The 17888-nt window shown below is 53.5% G+C and overlaps 1 protein-coding gene across 6 annotated transcripts in view; it reads right to left on the bottom strand.

Annotated features, from left to right (window-relative positions):
- Window positions 1-17888, bottom strand: part of GRAMD1C (GRAM domain containing 1C) — a 55745-nt gene that overhangs the window by 2183 nt on the left and 35674 nt on the right. For 5 of the 6 annotated variants that reach the window (XR_005660519.1, XM_029075355.2, XM_029075359.2 and 2 more), the window contains 10 exons: window positions 17741-17873; window positions 13772-13949; window positions 10175-10318; window positions 9132-9250; window positions 7842-7984; window positions 6923-7026; window positions 5399-5581; window positions 3717-3774; window positions 2337-2447; window positions 2033-2138 (listed from right to left, as the gene is read on the bottom strand). Coding sequence is in view for 5 of the 6 variants with exons in the window: in XM_029075355.2 (XP_028931188.1) it covers window positions 2033-2138; window positions 2337-2447; window positions 3717-3774; window positions 5399-5581; window positions 6923-7026; window positions 7842-7984; window positions 9132-9250; window positions 10175-10318; window positions 13772-13949; window positions 17741-17873 (1279 nt within the window). In the remaining variant the exon portion in view is untranslated. The remainder of the gene's footprint in view (window positions 1-2032; window positions 2139-2336; window positions 2448-3716; window positions 3775-5398; window positions 5582-6922; window positions 7027-7841; window positions 7985-9131; window positions 9251-10174; window positions 10319-13771; window positions 13950-17740; window positions 17874-17888) is intronic. The other variant, XM_029075356.2, reaches the window with a different exon arrangement.

Raw genomic sequence — 17888 nt, 5'->3', positions numbered from 1 at the left:
TACTGGGCCACCTAAAAGAAGGAGCATGGCCTGGTGGAAACAGTGCAGGTCTGGGAGTCAGAGGCCCTGGGATCTAATCCTGGCTCTGCCACCTCTCTGCTGTGTAATCTTGGGCAAGTCACTTGACTTCTCTGTGCCTCAGTTGCCTCATCTGTAAAATGGGAAATAAAACGGTGAAACCCATGTGGGATACGGACTGGGGTCCAACTTGATAGGCTTGTATCTAACCCAGAGCTTAGTACAGAGCCTGGTACATAGTAAGTGCTTAACCAATACCACCAAAAAACCCTAAAACCTTAACCAATACCACAAAAAACCCTAAATCTCACGCACACACACACACACACACACACACACACACACACCCCACCCCTTCCCCCAGACCGCTTATATCCATATCTTCACATTCCAACATTGCTCCCTCCTACCTGAAGTTTATTTTTGCGCCTGCTACTGTCAGCTCCCTGAGGATAGGGACCTTGTCTAGTAAGTCTACTGTCCTCTTCCCAGAGCTCAGAACAGCACTTTGCACATAGTAACCTGTAAATTCCTGGAGAGTGTGGATCATATGTACTAAATCTATTTTACTCTCCCCAGTGCTCAGAACAGTGCTCTGTACACAGCAGACAGTAACTTCCTCCTGAGCAGGGGCTCTATTAACTCTATTGTATTCCTCCCAGGGCTCAGTAGAGTACTCTGAACATGATAGACTGTAAGCTCAAGGGCAGGGATCCTATCTACTAATTCCTCTGTATTCTCCCTAACGCTTAGTAGAGTGCTCTGGATTCAGTTCTTGTGCCATTCAATAAATACTTTTGACTGATGCAACTGACAGGGATGATGCCATGCCTGTCACCCCTAAAGCAATCATACCCTCTGCTCCCAACTTTGAACCTCTGCGGTCATTTCCACTGGGTCCTTGGGGGTTCCCTGGAGGCTGAAGGTCGAGGTCAGCAGCTGAGAAGATGGCAGGGTGGACCCTAGGGAGGCGGACCCTGGGGAGGTGGGCCCCTAAGGAGGCAGAGTCTCGGGGAGGCAGTCCTACACTCAGGATGATTTCCCATCCCTGCAGTTGCTGTCGCTCTGAACTGCCGACTTCTGGAAGATGATACTCCTTGCTGCAGCTGCGCCCACCATTTCCTGCGGCCCAGAAAGCAGGACCTCCTGGGGACCCCTCGGCCAGATTCCAGATGTTGGGGAGGTGACTGGAATTCCAGAAGGGCCATTTGATCAACTACATTGTGCCTCCTGGCTGGGCCCTGACATTACCTGGGGCGGTGGGAGGCGGGGGTGCCAAGGAAGCAGCATGGTTTAGTGGATACTGCACTGGCCAGGAGTCAGAAGGACCTGGATTCTAACCCTAGATCCGCCACGTCTGCCGTGTGACCTTGGACAAGTCACTTCACTTCCTCTGTGCCCGAGTTACCTCATCTGTAAAATGGGGATTAAAAATGTGAGGCCCATGTGGGACAGGGACTGTGTCCAAACTGATTTGCTTGTATCCACCCCAGCTCTTAGTACAGTGCCTGGCACATAGTAAGCACTTAATAAATACTATAATTATTATTAACTTGCATCTACCCCAGCTCTTAGGACAGTGCTTGGCACATCATAGGTGCTTGACAAGTACTATTATTATTATCACTATTACTATTATTATTGTTGTTAAGAGCCAGGAAGTCGCACTGAGGGTCAGCTCAGAACAGGAGGGGCCGCAGGGAGGAAAGGAGGGAGGCTGTGGGCCAAGTCTGACTAGAAGGGGAGAATTCAGAATGGATGCAGTGGGAAGTAAACTCTCCAGGTGGGGCAGACCTCATAGCAAGTAGGTAGTCATTCTCATTGGCCACTAGATTTCGTGGATTTGAATCTGTTGATCTCCTCTGAGATACGCCTGTCCCGAGCAATTTCTGAGCCCCAGAGCAGACTGGATCTGAGCGCTCCCCCACACCGGGAGGGCACAGCGGGAGGGGTTAGTGGGGCACAGGGCACACCGTGGGCGGAGAGTGAATTGGACCCCAAGCAGACCCCCTACCTGCTCCAGCACTGCTATGGAGTCCTGCAGAACGCTTCTGAGACGGTGGGCCTGATCCTTATTCTGCTGAGGGGGACTCTCTCTTGACACCACTTCAGAGGCCACGCTAAAAGAACGAAAACACCAGACAAGTGGGAACCACACCCGCAGGCCCTTATAGCCCCTCAGCTCACCCACGGGGGTGAAAAACCCACCGTCCAAGCCCAAGAGCCTGGGGCTGCAGGGACGGAGCCCTTCTGCCGGGAGGCCTGCAGCGAACTGGGGACCGTCAGCAGGCTGCGGCTGTAGAAGAGTACTCACTCACCTGAGGGTTTTTTCACCCTGGAGATGCAGTCGGTAGAAAGACTGAGCTGCAAGTTCGATCTTGGATAGCTTGAGGAAGAGCGTCACGTTCAAGAGGACGAGCAGCAGCAAGCTAGGCACAAAGCGGCCCGGGCGAGGGTTAGTACAAGTCCCCTCACTGCGCTCCCTCACCCCAAGGACTGCTAAGGCCACAGAGGTGGCAGGAGCTGTTACTGACGGCCCTGAGAGTCAGGCCCCAGGACAGCCCTTGCCCAATGGCTCTCTCCACTGCGAGAGCCACCTCTGACTAGACCAAGGCAGACAGGAAGGCCTGTGGACACCCACCGGACTCCAGCTTGGCGAGGTGGCGTCACCCTGCTGGGCTGCCATCCACCTTCTGAGGGCATTCTGACCTCTGCAGAGCCTGACAGATAACACTAACCAAGAAGAACAGGTGGGCCAATCCACCCAGACTTCTCCAAGCAGGCGTCACATCTGACTGTGAGTGCAGTTCCCCCTATGCCACTTGGGTGCCCCACACAATCCCGGGTAATCGGGTGGAATCCCAGCCAGCTGGGCCCTGGAGCACAGTCTGACCTCCGAGTTGCAGATATGCTCATGTCCAGGTACAGGCGGTGGGAGATAGATTACCATGGGAGGCCCTGACAGCTGCTCAAGTGACAGCGGAGACAGGGTGGGAGCAATCAGGGGAGGACCAGAGAACACAGTGAAGACGCAACAGAGCCAAACCTCACACACTGTAGCAGCCCAGACTTTAGGGGAGGGCTGGGGACACCCAGAGGGAGAAATGGAAATGGTGCCAGTCACAGAGGAATACAGATGCAATGGAGTACCAGAGGGCCACCTCTCCAGTCGCACACCTAGCGATGGATGTCCCAGGGATTGTCCATGATGTGTGGGGAGATGGTCTCGCTCACCCCATCCTCACCCTTCAAGAGACAGCTCACAATGAGTAGTGTCATCTTCCCCACCCAAGGACTGTCACCTCTTTCTGGCACTACGCTGTAAAGCAGCGTGGCTTAGTGGATAGAGCATGGACCTGGGAGTCAGGAGGACCTGGGTTCTAGTCCTGGCTCTGCCACTTTCCTGCTGTGTGACCTTGGGCAAGTCACTTAACTTCTCTGTGCCTCAGTTACCTCATCTGTAAATTGGGAATTAGGACTGTGAGCCCCATCTGGGACAAGGACTCATCTTGCACTCAGGGTACCCATGAGCAGAACCAGACCCTGAGCAGACCCAAATGGGAAAGGCAGCGAGGATGACCCAGGCAATCTGGCTCAGCCTCGGCATCCCACCACTCGGTGCCGGTGACGGCCCCTGCCTGCCCGCCGCCCACCACCCTGCTCCACCCTGCCCCCGGGGAAAGGTCATAGGTACTCACAAGATGCTCATCACCACAATCATGGTAGTGTTCCGGGTTTCTGCTTCCCTTTTTCTTCCTGCATAATGTAGAAAGAGCCCTATGAGCCCTTAGCTGACTAAGCTCGACATGGTCAAGTTTACTTTGCTCTCTCAGAAGCCATGACTGTGAGCCCGCCTTGGAAAACCTGCTAACCAGAAAACATGGGCCAAAGGACCGGGTCCGGGACTTTCTAGGAGGGCAATGGTCCGAGCACCTGCGGAGTGCCTAGTGCCCTTCTGAGTCCTTGGGAACGCTGGTGGGGTCAAGATGCCCATTCCTCACCTTGGAGGAGCTAACTCTCACCGGGGCTGAATGTAGATTCCCAAAAATAACCTTGATGCTGACAGGGGAAGGGCCACAGCTAAGCCCTATGGAATGGCCAGGAAGCGAGACACTGGTGGTTGGCATGCATAGGGCTGGGAGGACACCAGCTGCGACCTTGGCCACAGTCCCCCAGGCTGCTCCTCCCTCATATTTCTGGTCACGGTCACCCCAGATCTCTCTGCAGCGTTCACCCTAGCCATCCTGGACCAGCTGAATATCAGCAACAGCTGCCGGAGACTGCAGACTGCAGGTGCAGGGGCATTAAAGACTGTTGGCCCAGCTGGCTCCTCGGCCATGGTGGTTACCCCGGCAGCTCGTGGCTTTGGGCTACAGAATGCTGGCTCACTACAGGCTGAAGAGTGCCCTTCCTCACCTCTGTGGGCAAGGGCTGGGCAGGGAGAGTTGCAAAGCCCACACTCTCCTAGGGTGGCCACCATGGGCAGCTCCTCCTTGGCAACAACCTCCATCCCAGACCAATAAGGAAAAAGTCACAAGGTCTGATCCACCTTGCCCGGACTGGCCACCCTGGGAAGCGGCCCAAGAGTAGCTCGGGAGGGACCAGGACATTGGTGGATCTGGGGAGGTACATCTCCAGCTCCCTGTTGCCATGGCTACCCCTAAACTCCCACACTCCATGTCCCTCCCTCTCTGCTCTGGGTTCCCCTTCCCCTTCTCTTCTCCTCTCTCAGCTCCCTTTTTCCCCTCCTCAGTCAACCCCCTCCCCCTCCAATCCTCCTACCCTCAAATCTTCACCTTGCTGCCTTTTTGCCTCTCCTCCTGAACTCTGCATGTGGGTACACTCTGTATGCCTCTGTATCTGTGACTGTCTGGATCGCTCTGTACGCATGTGCCACTGCCTGGATTTACCCATGCTGTCTCTGCATGAATGTTGTGGGGGTGGGTCTACGGGGCAGGGTATTCTATCACCTTCACCATCCCAGTAGGGGTTTCTGATTAATGGTTTGTATCCGAGGAACAATCGCATTGTGTAACTTCAGTACGTGGGTCTCCGAGATGGGCTGAGATCTGAAGAAACACCCTCTTATGACTCTCCTAAGAAACCAGCAAGAAGCATTAATTCCACTGTGCAGATGGGAGAATTCCAGTCCAGAAAATTGGAAGTGGACTGCCACAGCCCACAGAAGAGCGAGTGTGGGAAGAGAGAAGACCATGGAGGGAGGTGTGAGGAAAAACAGTCTCTTCATTTGGGAGGAAACGAGGGGAGGCGGGGTGGGGAGAGCGGGGAGATGGAGGATCTGGTCAGAGGTCCAGTCGAGGTGGTGGTGAGGCCATTTTGACCGGCTGCCTGACACAATGCCCGCCCACAGAATCCCTACCTGGGCTACCCATACCCTGGGGGTCCAGGCCTGGGTCCCCCGGTGTCCGCCGGGAAGACCGCTGAGGAAGCAGTTCTGTCACGCTGCGGGTGAATGCTCTCCTCCTCCTCCGCAAGGCGTTCAGCTGACCGGGATCCTCGGTGGACTGGTTAAGTGTGGATTCCTCCATTAACAGCTCGGACTCTAGGCCGTACAAGAGAGTTCTGTCAGTTTTCCCTCACGGGTGCAGATGGGAAGGGAGGGGCCGGGCCTCAGGGTGGCTGGAAGTCTCAGTCTCAGTCTCAGGACCAGAAAAGGAGCTGATGGCAGTCCTCCCAGAGGCCCTCCTCTTCTGATGGGACCTGCCATCCCGCAAAACCGATGGATTTGCTCCGGCTCTTCTCCCCACCCCACCGGGCCACACTCGGAAGGAAGCAGCAAGGTGGGAATCAAGACTTCCCGACAAGGGGGACAGAATCACTCCCAAGCTGGATCAGAAGCCCCGAAGACCCTGTACTGTTTCAGGGGTAAAGGTCAGAGAGAATGCCCAGCTGTGCTACGGGGTGGGGGAGGCATGCCGATGGCCCCGCCACCCTGGGAATGGGCTGCCGTACCCAATCCACGGTGATAGGACTCTGACTTTCTGAGCTCCACGGAGCCCCAGAACAGATGAAGCAGCCCCCGGATTCCAGTCACTGAGCACAGCCGAAATGATCTCGGAAAGGGACGATGCTTGGGCCCATGCACTCTGTTCTATGGGAGACGCAGCCTGGTGGGGAAGCCCTGTCTGGCGGTGGGAGGCCCGGGAAGGCCCGGAAAGGCCCCTGGGAACTGGGAGAGAAATACTGACACATTCTAGGGAGCTTGGGGAAAAACCCTCCTTCCCAACAGGGTCTCAGACCCTGAGTGGCAAGAAGACAAGGGATCGATTGGAATGGGTTTTCCCTCCTGGACCAACCCTTTCGTCCCCCTGTGGTGGCACTCTGATGTCTCCTCCTTCTCCAGAGCACTGGTGGGGAGCGGTGTCCAGTGGCCACTCACATCTCCGGCTCCCCCCACCGCCACCCCAACCACTGGGCCAGGTCCCCAGAGGATGCTCCTAAAATACTGCTGAATATCCCTAATAAGAAAAAGGCCCTTTCATCCCTGAGCTCATCAGCCCCGGGAGAACTGGCCCTGTGGGTTGAGATCCTCCAGGCCCCTAAAACTCTGCCCTCCCACACAAGAAAGAAAGCGGATCAGCAGCACAGTGCATCATCAGGCCGGAACCACAAAGCCCCCAAACACTAATGTCGTCCTTAGGCGCCAATCCATGGGCCACGGGCCTGGAGACTGCCGCCACTTCTGGAACACCGGTAGGCAAGTCGCCCAAAGCCTGCTGCTTGGCTCGTTTGGAAGCCCTGGTGACTGAGCCCGAAGCCCCAGCTCAGGTCTGGAAGGGAGCCCTAAGCCCTAACTGGAGTGAGCCCAAAGCAACATAACAATAATAACAACAGAGATGCTGCATTTACTATGGTCCAACCCCTGAACTAGGTGTGTACTGACCGAGGTGTTTGAAATAGCTCTCCAGAGATCCCCAGGAGTTCTTCTCGATCAGAGTCTTGATCAGGCCCCATGGTTGTTTTCGGTACTTCAGATCTGTGGAAACTCTGCAGGTGTCCAGAAAGGGGTCAGGAAGAGAAGGGGGGGACGGCCCAATTTCCACCACAAGCCCGCAACGGGCCACCCCGGGCCCAGTGGACTGCCCAGCTCGGGGGAGTCTCTTGAAGCAGAGCTCATGGTGACGGGGGAGGAAGGGGAGGGGCCAGCCACAAGCCACAGCCCTGCCCAAGTCACTAGTTTGGCAGAGGGAAAACAGAGTGGTCCTCTAGGGTCCGTTCAGGTCTAACTTTAGGGCCAAGTAGGGTGGTGAGGCGTCAGTCCCCTCACCTCCTTCACAGTCAAAGGCGAAGCCACAGACAGTGAGGCCCTAAAGGCTCACACCCTCTTTTCTTGGGCTAAGGAATCTAAGGGTGGGGACCAGGAATCTAATCCAGACTCTCTGTTCACTTCCCCCCACCCCCTTCTGCGGGAACAGCTGCGTTGGGAGGCAAAGCACTGAGCAGCCCCGTCTGAGCACACAAAAATGTAAGAAATCCCATTCCTGGGTAAGATCACTGGTCTGTTCAGCCCAGTTTCCTGGCTTCAGGTGGCACCAGGATGCTTGGAGGAACCGTGCGATGGATACATCCAGTCCGGTGTTTAGGAGCAGGATGATCCGACATCCTTAACTTGGCCCTTTTCATCCCAAACTTTCCTCTCGGACAAGGAATTTACCTAAACCCACTGAAACATGCCAATGCATTCAGCCCGCACAGCTTCCTGGGGTAGCTTAAGACAATTGCCCAAGGAGCTCTGAAATCTGGCCACAGCCCCTCGGCCCCCTGCTGCAGCCCCCGACTGGTCCTGGCCTTCCATGGCTCACCGTAACCTGCATGTGTGTTTTGAGGACCGGGTGATGCAGTATCTGTTGAGGGTGTAGAAGTAATCGTGGTAGGGCACATCATGGGTCAGCACCTCCGAGTCCACCAAATAGAACCGTGCTTCCTGACTTTCTTTATAGAGAGTCTGCCAAAACAAAATGAAAGAGTCTTTCAGGTAAGGAAGACCACTGAGCTCTCAGCCCTCCGTCATTAGACTGATCATTCATGGCGGCAAAGAATCACAGAATCACAGACCTGGGATATGGAGATTTCCAAGATTTCCAAAATTAGCATATTTTGGACACATCATCAGGAAGACTCATTCCAGACACTAATGCTAGGAAAAGTTCAGGGAAAATGTAGAAGAGGCAGACCAGCAGCTAGATGGATAAAAACCATAACAATGATAACGGAAGGACCGTTAGAAGCAGTGTGGCACAGTGGAAAGAGCGCGGGCTTGGGAGTCAGAGGTCATGGGTTCGAATACCAGCTCTGCCGCTTGCCAGCTGTGTGACTGTGGGCAAGTCACTTAACTTCTCTGTGCCTCAGCTACCTCATCTGTAAAATGGGGATTCAGTGTGAGCCTCACGTGGGACAACCTGATTACCCTGTATCTACCCCAGCGCTTAGAACAGTGCTCGACACATAGTAAGCGCTTAACAAATACCAACATTATTATTCTCTGTGCCTCAGTTACCCCAGCTGTACAAAGGGGATTAAAACTGTGAGCCCCACGTGGGACAACCTGATCTCCTTGTATCCACCAGCGCTTAGAACAGTGCTTGCACACAGTAAGCGCTTAACAAATACCAACATTATTATTATTATTAAGGTTACGGATTATACCAGAAGCTAGGGCATTCCGGAGAAAATATACCCATAGGGTCGCTACAAATTGGAAACGACGCATCGGCATTTGATAATAATAGTAAGATGTGTAGTTCCACTCCCTCCTGCTGAATGGGGCTATGTCAATCCCCTAGGCCTCTCATGGAAAAATCAAACTGTCCACTCACCTGGCCCCACCCCTCTCCCACTTGCCCACCCGCAGTGCAGCCTGAATTGCTCAGGTCCCACCTGCCCTGACCCCAAGGGCTTGTGAAACGGGCTTCCGGGGAGGTGACAGCCTGGCCTCTATAGTCCTCTAGAAACACTGGTCTCTCTGGGTCTGTGTGACCCAGAACCCAAGGGTCATTTTAGATTTCCAGCCTGGCCAGAAAGTTCCCAGGTCACTTGCTCCCCATCCGCCCACTCTTCCTTCAAACCACGGGAGCCCCTCCCAACACACACACCTGCTTTTCCGTGGCAGCCGTGGACTTTCCGGTGAGAGGGTTGTTCAGAATGACAGTGTAGGTCATGGTCCTCAGCTGGTCACCCCCGGCCTCCACATTCCAGGGAGTGGACACCACATCTGGACACAACAACAACAAAAAATGCCTCGTTAGGAAGTGCTGGACATGTAGAGGCCCAAACTTGCCGAACCAACTGAACAAAGGCATTTGTTAGTAAACTGCAGAAATGTTCGCCTGGTGCAAACTGCCTGACTACAAATCAATGGGTGGAAAGCCCAGTGTTTCTTGGAAGACGCTTTTTCCTCTCTGTGGATTCCCTGCTGAATTTTGTTGCCTCCTATGTTTCCTGGCACTTTATTCTTATAAAAAACAGAATACAAAGTTGATTTTCAGTCTCCTCCTTCTGACACCCCCCTGAGCTGGAAGGCTTTCTGACTAGGAGGGATGGAGAGAGGGACAACGGGGAAGAGGGAGTGAAAAGACAGAGTCAGTTCCTGTGTGTTGAAGGTAGGCCCACAACTGCTCACATTCGGTCCACAGGCGTGTCTGGCCCGCCAATCCAGGACAGCTGGTGTCCAGGAAGGCAACTGGTCCTCAGGTCCTCCAAGTGTTTTGCTTGGAGACAGAGTCCTGGGCCAGGCGGACCATCGGTTTGATCCAGATACTGGCTCCAATGAAACTCTGAGTCACCAGAGCCCATAATCCAGCATATCCTGCTCCTAATTAGGCCACATTACTTGAAACACCGGGATAGTGTTTCCCAGTCCAACCAGTTCCTCAAGAGGTGTCTCCCCAGTTCGAAGGGGCTGGGCAGCAGCGGACCCACAAGGGCAGGGGTTTCCCTGGCCAAGAGAGAGGAGCAGTTCTTAGCAGCTCATAGAGATGCATTTACCAGCAAGATTGGCTAACGGAGCGTTTGTCTGGGTATTGGCCACCCGATCCCCAAGGAAGGAGCAAGACTGACTCAGTTTTTGAAGCTTGGCCCGCCCAGAGAGTTTGACATTCATCTAGTTGTCCCATTCCCTCAAGCCAAATGGACAAACCTATGATATTCCTGGAGCTGGTGAACTTTTGCATGAAGCGGGAGCTGGTGAAAAGCAGTTCAAACATTCGGTCCACACTGATATGAAAAACCCGGTTTATATACAGTCTTCCGCTGAGGTCCTTCCCAGGAACATTTTCTTCCACTGTGAGAGGAAAAAGCAACAGAAAAAGGAACTATAGGGAGGGAGCTAAATCAAGTTTTGTCTATAAAAATCATCTTTTCCTTCTGAAAAAATTTGGGATGACTCAAATCCTCATCATGCGGGATCCAGATTTTTCTCACTCAGTCCAATCAAATCACTCAACAGTACTGATTGAGCAACTACTGTGTTCAGACCTCTACCAGGCCCTTGTGAGAACAAACTGGTGTTAGTAGATGTGACCCTCATCTTTGGTCACAATCCCATGCACACCATCAAACTCCCCCCACAAATGTGCTTTCTCTACCGTTCTGTCCTACACAGGTGCACATGAAGATTCTTTTTTTTTATGTGGTTCATTAATGGTCTTAGCTTAAAAACCTTGTCAATGTCCACATGGCCAAATCTCTGGCCTGGCATTCACCCTGTCTTTCATGTCAGCTGAATCCTAGCTTCTCAGGGACAAATGCAGTTGGGAATAATGGCGACGGGGAGAATGGCGATGGGAAGCGTGATGGGAAGGGCTGGCCACAGGCTCATATGGCTATATTAGTGGTGGCGCTAGGAGCAGGGGAGGGGGCAGGCCGGGAGCCTGGACTCATCAGGGAGTGGAGTCGAGGGTGCTTTTGTCCCATCCGATTTACTTGTACCCACCCCGGAGTGTAATACAGTGCCTGGCACATAGCACTTAACAAATACCATTATTATGATTACTATGATTACAATTATTTCAACATTTCGGAGAAGAGGCTGCAGCAGAGAAAGGCAGCCACAGCAGGGTCCCAAGGAAGGGAGAGTCAGTGGAGGGAGAAATTGGGTTACTTTCAAATGGAATATTCAATGCGTTGCTCAGATTACACTATTTGGAAACACTTTGATGTCTGTACTTCACACTGCTGCCCGGATTATCTTTCCACAGAAATGCTCTGGGCATGTCACCCCCATCCTCAAAAATCTCCAGTGGTTGCCCATCAACCTTCTCATGAAGCAAAAACCCCTCACTATTGGCTTCAAAGCACTCCATCACCTTGCCCCCTCCTACCTTCGCTCCTTCTACAGCCCAACCTACTCACTCTGCTCCTCTGCTGCTAACCTCAATATGCCTTGCTCTCGCCTGTCCCGCAGTTGACCCCTGGCCCACATCCTACCGCTGTCCTGGAATGCCCTCCCTCCTCACGTCTGCCAAACTAGCTCTCTTCCCCTCTTCAAAACCCTACTGTGAGCTCACCACTTCCAGGAGGCCTTTCCAGACTGAGCCCCCCTTTTCCTCTGCTCCTCCTCCTCTCCCCATTGCCCCGACTCCCTCCCTCTGTTCTACCCCTTCCCCTCCCCACATTACTTGCGTAAATTTGTACATATTTATTATTCTATTTATTTTATTAATATGTATATATCTATAATTTTATTTACCTATTTTGTTGCTATTGATGACTGTTTACTTGTTTTGTTTCGTTGTCTGTCTCCCCCTTCTACACTGGGAGGCCATTGTTGGGTAAGGACTGTCTCTATCTGTTGTCGAACTGTACTTTCCAAGTGCTTAGCAGGGTGCTCTGCACACAGTAAACGCTCAATAAATGATTGAATGAATTAATTTGGATCTGTACCCCTGAAGCACCTGATATTCACCTCACCTTCATCCCCACAGCACAGATCCATATTCGTAATTTAATGTCCGTCTCCCCCTCTAGCCTGCAAGGTAATAATAATGTTGGTATTTGTTAAGCGCTTACTATGTGCCGAGCACTGTTCTAAGCGCTGGGGTAGACATAGGGGAACCAGGTTGTCCCACATGGGGCTCACAGTCTTAATCCCCATTTTACAGATGAGGGAACTGAGGCACAGAGAAGTTAAGTGACTTGCCCACAGTCACACAGCCGACAAGTGGCAGAGCTGGGATTCGAACTCATGAGCCCTGACTCCAAAGCCCATGCTCTTTCCACTGAGCCACGCTGCTTCTCCATTGCAAGGTCCATTGGGGCGGGGAATGCGCCTACCAATTCTGTTGTACGGTACTCTCTCAATCACTCAGTACAGTGCTCTGCACATGGTAAGCGCTTAATAAATATCACTGATTGATTGATCAATCCATCGGAGCCAGGACTGATAGAAATGGTTGCCAATTGCCAGGAAAAGGCTCCCGCCTAATGATCTTTATCATCATTATTATGGTGGCAACGTTCTCTGAGCTGATGACCCTGCATCCTGACAATTACCACACCCTCCACCGCTGTTCCCCCCAGTAGAGGGGGGACACCACAACCCCAAGGTGAGGGTGTCGGTGAGGCCGTGGCCAGGCCTCTTGGCAGGATGGCCAGCAAACCTGCCCCCAGCCAAGGTCTATAGGTGCGAGGCAGGAAGGGGCGGTTTCTGGTGAGAGGTTTGGGAGGGGCTATTGGGAAGTTCCAGGTGCAAGGCAAAAAAAGTGGCAGGTTTCTGGGGAGAGGTTCGAGAGGGTGCACTGGGAAGCAGCGACAGGGACTCGGTGCTCAGTGACCCAGTGGCCGGCTCAATTCCTCACACTTCTTCCTGCCTGGTTTCCGGTTGGGAGAGCCCGGAACGAATCTTATTTGTCCTTCACTGCATTCTCCCCCAGGACTCAGGACAGTGCCCAGGGCCCAGTAGAGATCCTAGCCCCAGTGAATGAGTGGCTGACGATGGAGGTCCAAAATCCAAGGAAACTTTCCACCCGCTCCCCAGGGTAGCCGTGGTCTATAGGCCCTGGCTTTCACCCACCTTAGCATGTGAGGCCTCACACTGGTGAGGATGCTTCTCGGGCCACTTTTGCAAAGAGCAGTTTGGAGAAAGCCTCCCCTTGGGGCCAGGAACGTCTCTGACCCCTGGGGCCCACCTAGCCCTATCTGGAGTCTGAACTTTGGCACAGCCGGCAGTGCTGAACTGACTGGCCAGTTCTCTAACTGAACTCTCTGCAGCTGCATTTGGCACCCAGCAGGCTGGTCCAGGCTCTTGATGGACCATCCGATTCAGGCCTTGGCTCATCCAATCTCCTGACGGTTGGGCAAGAGTTCAGTGACTGTGAAAGCTCAGGTCCGGCGGAGGCCAACCCTTGGGAGCGAGACAGTCTCTCAATCATTGGTATTTATTGAGGGTTTACTGTGTGAACGCCACTGTACCAAGTGCTTAAGAGAGTCAACAGAGTTGGTAGACACAATCTCCATCCATCTGCTTTCTCTCCTCTCAGTCAATTAATCAGCTCCTGGCGGGGCCACTGCAATAGTCTCTCTGCACCCACAGACCAATGGCTGCCACGGACAGTGTGCAGACTGACACCTGCAGATTGGTGACTGGTCCAGTCCAGAAAAGAATGGCACAAGGGCCATGGGTGCCCCAAAGGAAGATTTGGACTTGCCTGGCCAAGCAGAGGAAGCTCAGGACTGCTTCCAGGGGAACCCCCGTCTCCCACCTAGGGTCTCTGGGGAAACTGAGGAAATGGTTCACCTTCTCCAGCTGACTCCGAGGAGCTACTTTTTTCCAGAGAGAGATACTCATTCTTGTTCAGATCCAGGGATCGAAGTGGAGTCTGACCCCTCGCAGCGCCGCTTGGCCTCCTTTCTGACGTCAGCAACGGGCTCTTCTTGTCCGGCTTCTCGCAGGGCAGCGACTCCTTCCTGAAACTCTGTGGGAAGAGCCAGGGAGCCCCAAGGTAACCTTGAGTGTGGACGACACATTCCCTCCCCCCTTGTCAGACCAGCACCTGATCTTCAACCTCCCCCTCCTCCAAGCCACCCTGCCTATTGGTTCATTCATTCATTAGCATTTATTGAGCGCTTACTATGTGCAGAGCACTATACTAAGCGCTTGGAATGTACAATTCGGCAACAGATAGAGACAATCCCTGCCCATTGACGGGTTTACAGTCTAATCCGGGGAGACAGACAAAAACAATAGCAATAAATAGAATCAAGGGGATGTACATCTCATTAACAAAATAAATAGGGTAATAAAAATATATACAAATGAGCGGACGAGCACAGTGCTGAGGGGAGGGGAAGGGAGAGGGGGAGGTGCAGAGGGAAGGGGGGAAAAGGGGGCTTAGTTGAGGGGAGACGAATCGGGGGGGCAGAGAGGCAGCAGAGGGAGCAGAGGGAAAAGGGGAAGCTCAGTGTGGGAAGGCCTCTTGGATGAGGTGAGCTCTCAGTAGGGCTTTGAAGAGGGGAAGAGAATTAATTTGACGGAGGTGAGGAGGGAGAGCATTCCAGGACAGCGGGAGGATGTGGGCCAGGGGTCAACGGCGGGATAGGTGAGAACGGGGGACGGTGAGGAGGTGGGCGGCAGAGGAGCGGAGCCTACGAGTGGGCAGTAGAAAGAGAGAAGGGAGGAGAGGTAGGAGGGGGCAAGGTGATGGTGAGCCTTGAAGCCTAGAGTGAAAAGTTTTTGTTTCATGTGGAGGTTGATAGGCAACCACTGGAGGTTTTTAAGAAGGGGAGTGACATGCCCAGAGCGTTTCTATAGGAAGATGAGCCGGGCAGCGGAATGGAGAACAGACTGGAGCGGGGAGAGACAGAAGGAAGTGGGGCACACCCGTGTTCCTGCCCCCCTTCAGGTCCCAGACACATTCTGTTCTGTGGTTGCAGACCATGCCCACTCCCCCGCTGGCTGTCTTCCCGTGTGGGCCACTGGAGCTGTGGCGCCTGGGCCGGAGAGTGTGGATGGCTCAGTGCCGACCGACCCTACTCCAGCATACACCACTGCGGTGGGGGGACACCCTACCCCCCTTTTCACCTCACCCAGAAGGCAGGAGTAGGAAAGAGGCCCAGATGGATGTTGGGGGTATGGAAGGTGAGCACACAAGGCCTTCTCTCTCCATAATAATAGTAATAATGGTATTTGTTAAGCACTTACTAAGTGCCAGGCACTGTACTAAGCATTGAAGTGGATACAAGTAAGTTGGGTTGGACACAGTCCCTGGCCCACATGGGGCTCACAGTCTCAATCCCCATTTTACAGATGAGATAACTGAGGCATAGAAAAGTGAAGTGACTTGCCCAAGGTCACACAGTAGACGAGTGACAGAACCCATGACCTTCTGACTCCTAGGCCTGTGCTCTATCAACTCGGTGTCGGTGGCCTCTATGAACTGGAGGATGTGGCTGCTCCTGGGTATTTATTGACACCTCAGTTATCTGCCTCCCTAGTCTGTAGGGCCTTTGAGGACAGGGGACACATCCTCTACTTCCTCTAACTAGCTCAATGGCTAACAAAGGGCTCCACAAAGACTAAAGAGCTCAACAACACTGGTGACATTTAATATTTACACTACAGAGCAATCTTTCACAGCATGACCTCCAAACCCAATTAATTAGCTCTTGGGAAATCTTCTTAATAGGCGAGAGGGTGTGTGTGGGCTGGGGACCACAGACAGGCAGCAGATATTGGTCACTTGGAGCCAGATTTGGCTAACTATTGGCTTAAAGGCCCCCAGTGGGGTGTTAGAAGGAATATTTGGGATTTCTGGCAGCATGTCACTCACCAGGTAGACAGAAGCCAAGGAAGGAAGGGAACTTTCACCTTGGGCCTCTGAGTGTCTTTCGAGGCCATTGCCAGAGATGAAGTTTGGTGGGAGAATTTGCCGGGCCCACTTGAATGGTTCTAAGGTTCTGACATGCATCACCTTGCTGGACTACGTCACAGCTGTCAGCACTCAAAAATCAGGCAGCCACTCAAACTCCCCTACGGTTTGCAGGGCCCGAACAGCCGCTGACTCACGAGAGCTGTTTGTCTACTTGCTTTGTTTTGTTGTCTGTCTCCCCCATTTAGACTGTGAGCCCATTGTTGGGCAGGGATTGTCTCTATCTGTGCCGAACTGTACGTTCCAAGCGCTCAGAACAGTCTCTGCACATAGCAAATGCTCAATAAATACAATTGAATGAATGAGTGTCAACATGGGACCCGGCTGGAAATGACCACAGCACTCACAAGAAAAATGCTAACTCCCATCTGGGAAGGCAGGGGCTTGAGAAAAATCATTTGCTGCTCTCTGAGGAAAAACTCTCTGTCCTCTGACTTTCACCATCCTCCAGGCGGAGCTGAGGGGACCTGGAGGCTTCAGCCACTATCTGGCCAGTCAGCAAGTTGGGGACCAAGCTGGGGCCAGTGGTTGCAAAGTCACTGTCTTCTGGCCTCAGTATCCAAGGTCCTAGTAAGGGGCTCCTCTATCTCCTTTGGGAAGTGGGGGAGACAGCCTTATTGCCCATCACTTCCCCATACTACCTGGTCCCCAGGGGCCACCCAGGCAGGCCTGATGGGATGGAAGAACGTAACCTGACCAAGTTCCAAGGCTCCGTCCCGATTGCCACCTGGACACCAGCTAGCGTCTGCTCTCTGGACTAGGAAGCTCCATTCTCTTCTGGCCTCATGCCATTCCACTGGCCCGTACACTGCTGTGCTCGAGCTGGTTCGATGGCAAGCAAGGCCCTCGGTTCAGGGATCGGAGCCACCGCGACCCTGTGACCCCTCCCACCTCAGAGCCCAGAGTGACTTGACCAATTCCCGGCTGGGGTTCGGGACTTGGTTTACACACCTCATCCTGCTTCAGTCAGGCTCCCTCACGAATGCAAGCCACCTCGGACAAGGAGGTGAATCCCTAGGCTGTTCTTAGAAATAAAGCATGGGCCAAGTGCCAGACCTTGCTCCAACTGCCCTCTTGCTGCTGCGGTCACAGATCAGGATGGACTCCCAGGGCGCGCCCAGTGGTGACTTGCCCTCGAGGACGCCCTGGGTGGTGGCCCACATGCAGGCGATAGGAGAGAGGCAGAGAGGGTTGAGACTGCAGGCAGCACTTTGCTCAGCCTGTCTCATGGCCTGGGGAAATCGACACCCAGTAGTGAACTCGATACCCACTGCGAGACTGCTGGAAAACAGAGCCGCTGGCCCATCCTCCAGCTCCCCGGACAGCGGGCCAATCCAAGCAGGGGCGAGGTGGTGAAGGTCATTCCAGAGGGGATCCCTGCACAGAGAGACTTCCTGAGGTACCTACAGCCCACCCGCAGGCTCCTACGACTTCACCACCCACTCCCGGCAGTAGCGCTGGAGCTTCAGGGTGCCTGGCTCCCTGCGGCCAGACTGGGAAGGCGACCTTCTCGGATCCCAGGCCCAGAACATGCAGGCAGGTGGGGTGCTGGCTGGTTGACTGACTGCTCTGGCCAAAAAGGACATTACATGGGGAAATGCTCCCATGCCAGAGGAAGGAACCCCATTATCCTTCATAGGCAGCTTATATCCACTTCTGCAAATAATCCAGCATCTCTGAATGTCATTTTTCTTCTCCATGTGAGTGATAGAATCAGAGAACGCTGGCATTCTGCGTGTGCACGTACATGTGCCAGTGTCTGGGCATGGAGTGTGTGGACTCTATAAATTGTGCTGGCTGTGAGGGATCCACCCTTGAAGCATCTCCCCAATACTTACCCCTCTCAGGGAGCCACCGCTGGGAGACTCGGTCTCTGGGAGCCGCGGACTAGGCTCTCGGGAAAAACTGACGGACTTGGACAGCTTTTCCTCTCGTTCCCTGGACTCATCGAAGCTGCTCCGCCCTGGAGTCCTACATTGGAAGGCC

The sequence above is a fragment of the Ornithorhynchus anatinus genome, chromosome 11 (assembly GCF_004115215.2).
Source record: "Ornithorhynchus anatinus isolate Pmale09 chromosome 11, mOrnAna1.pri.v4, whole genome shotgun sequence".
Taxonomy (NCBI): domain Eukaryota; kingdom Metazoa; phylum Chordata; class Mammalia; order Monotremata; family Ornithorhynchidae; genus Ornithorhynchus; species Ornithorhynchus anatinus.
This window is presented reverse-complemented; position numbering and strand designations above follow the sequence as displayed.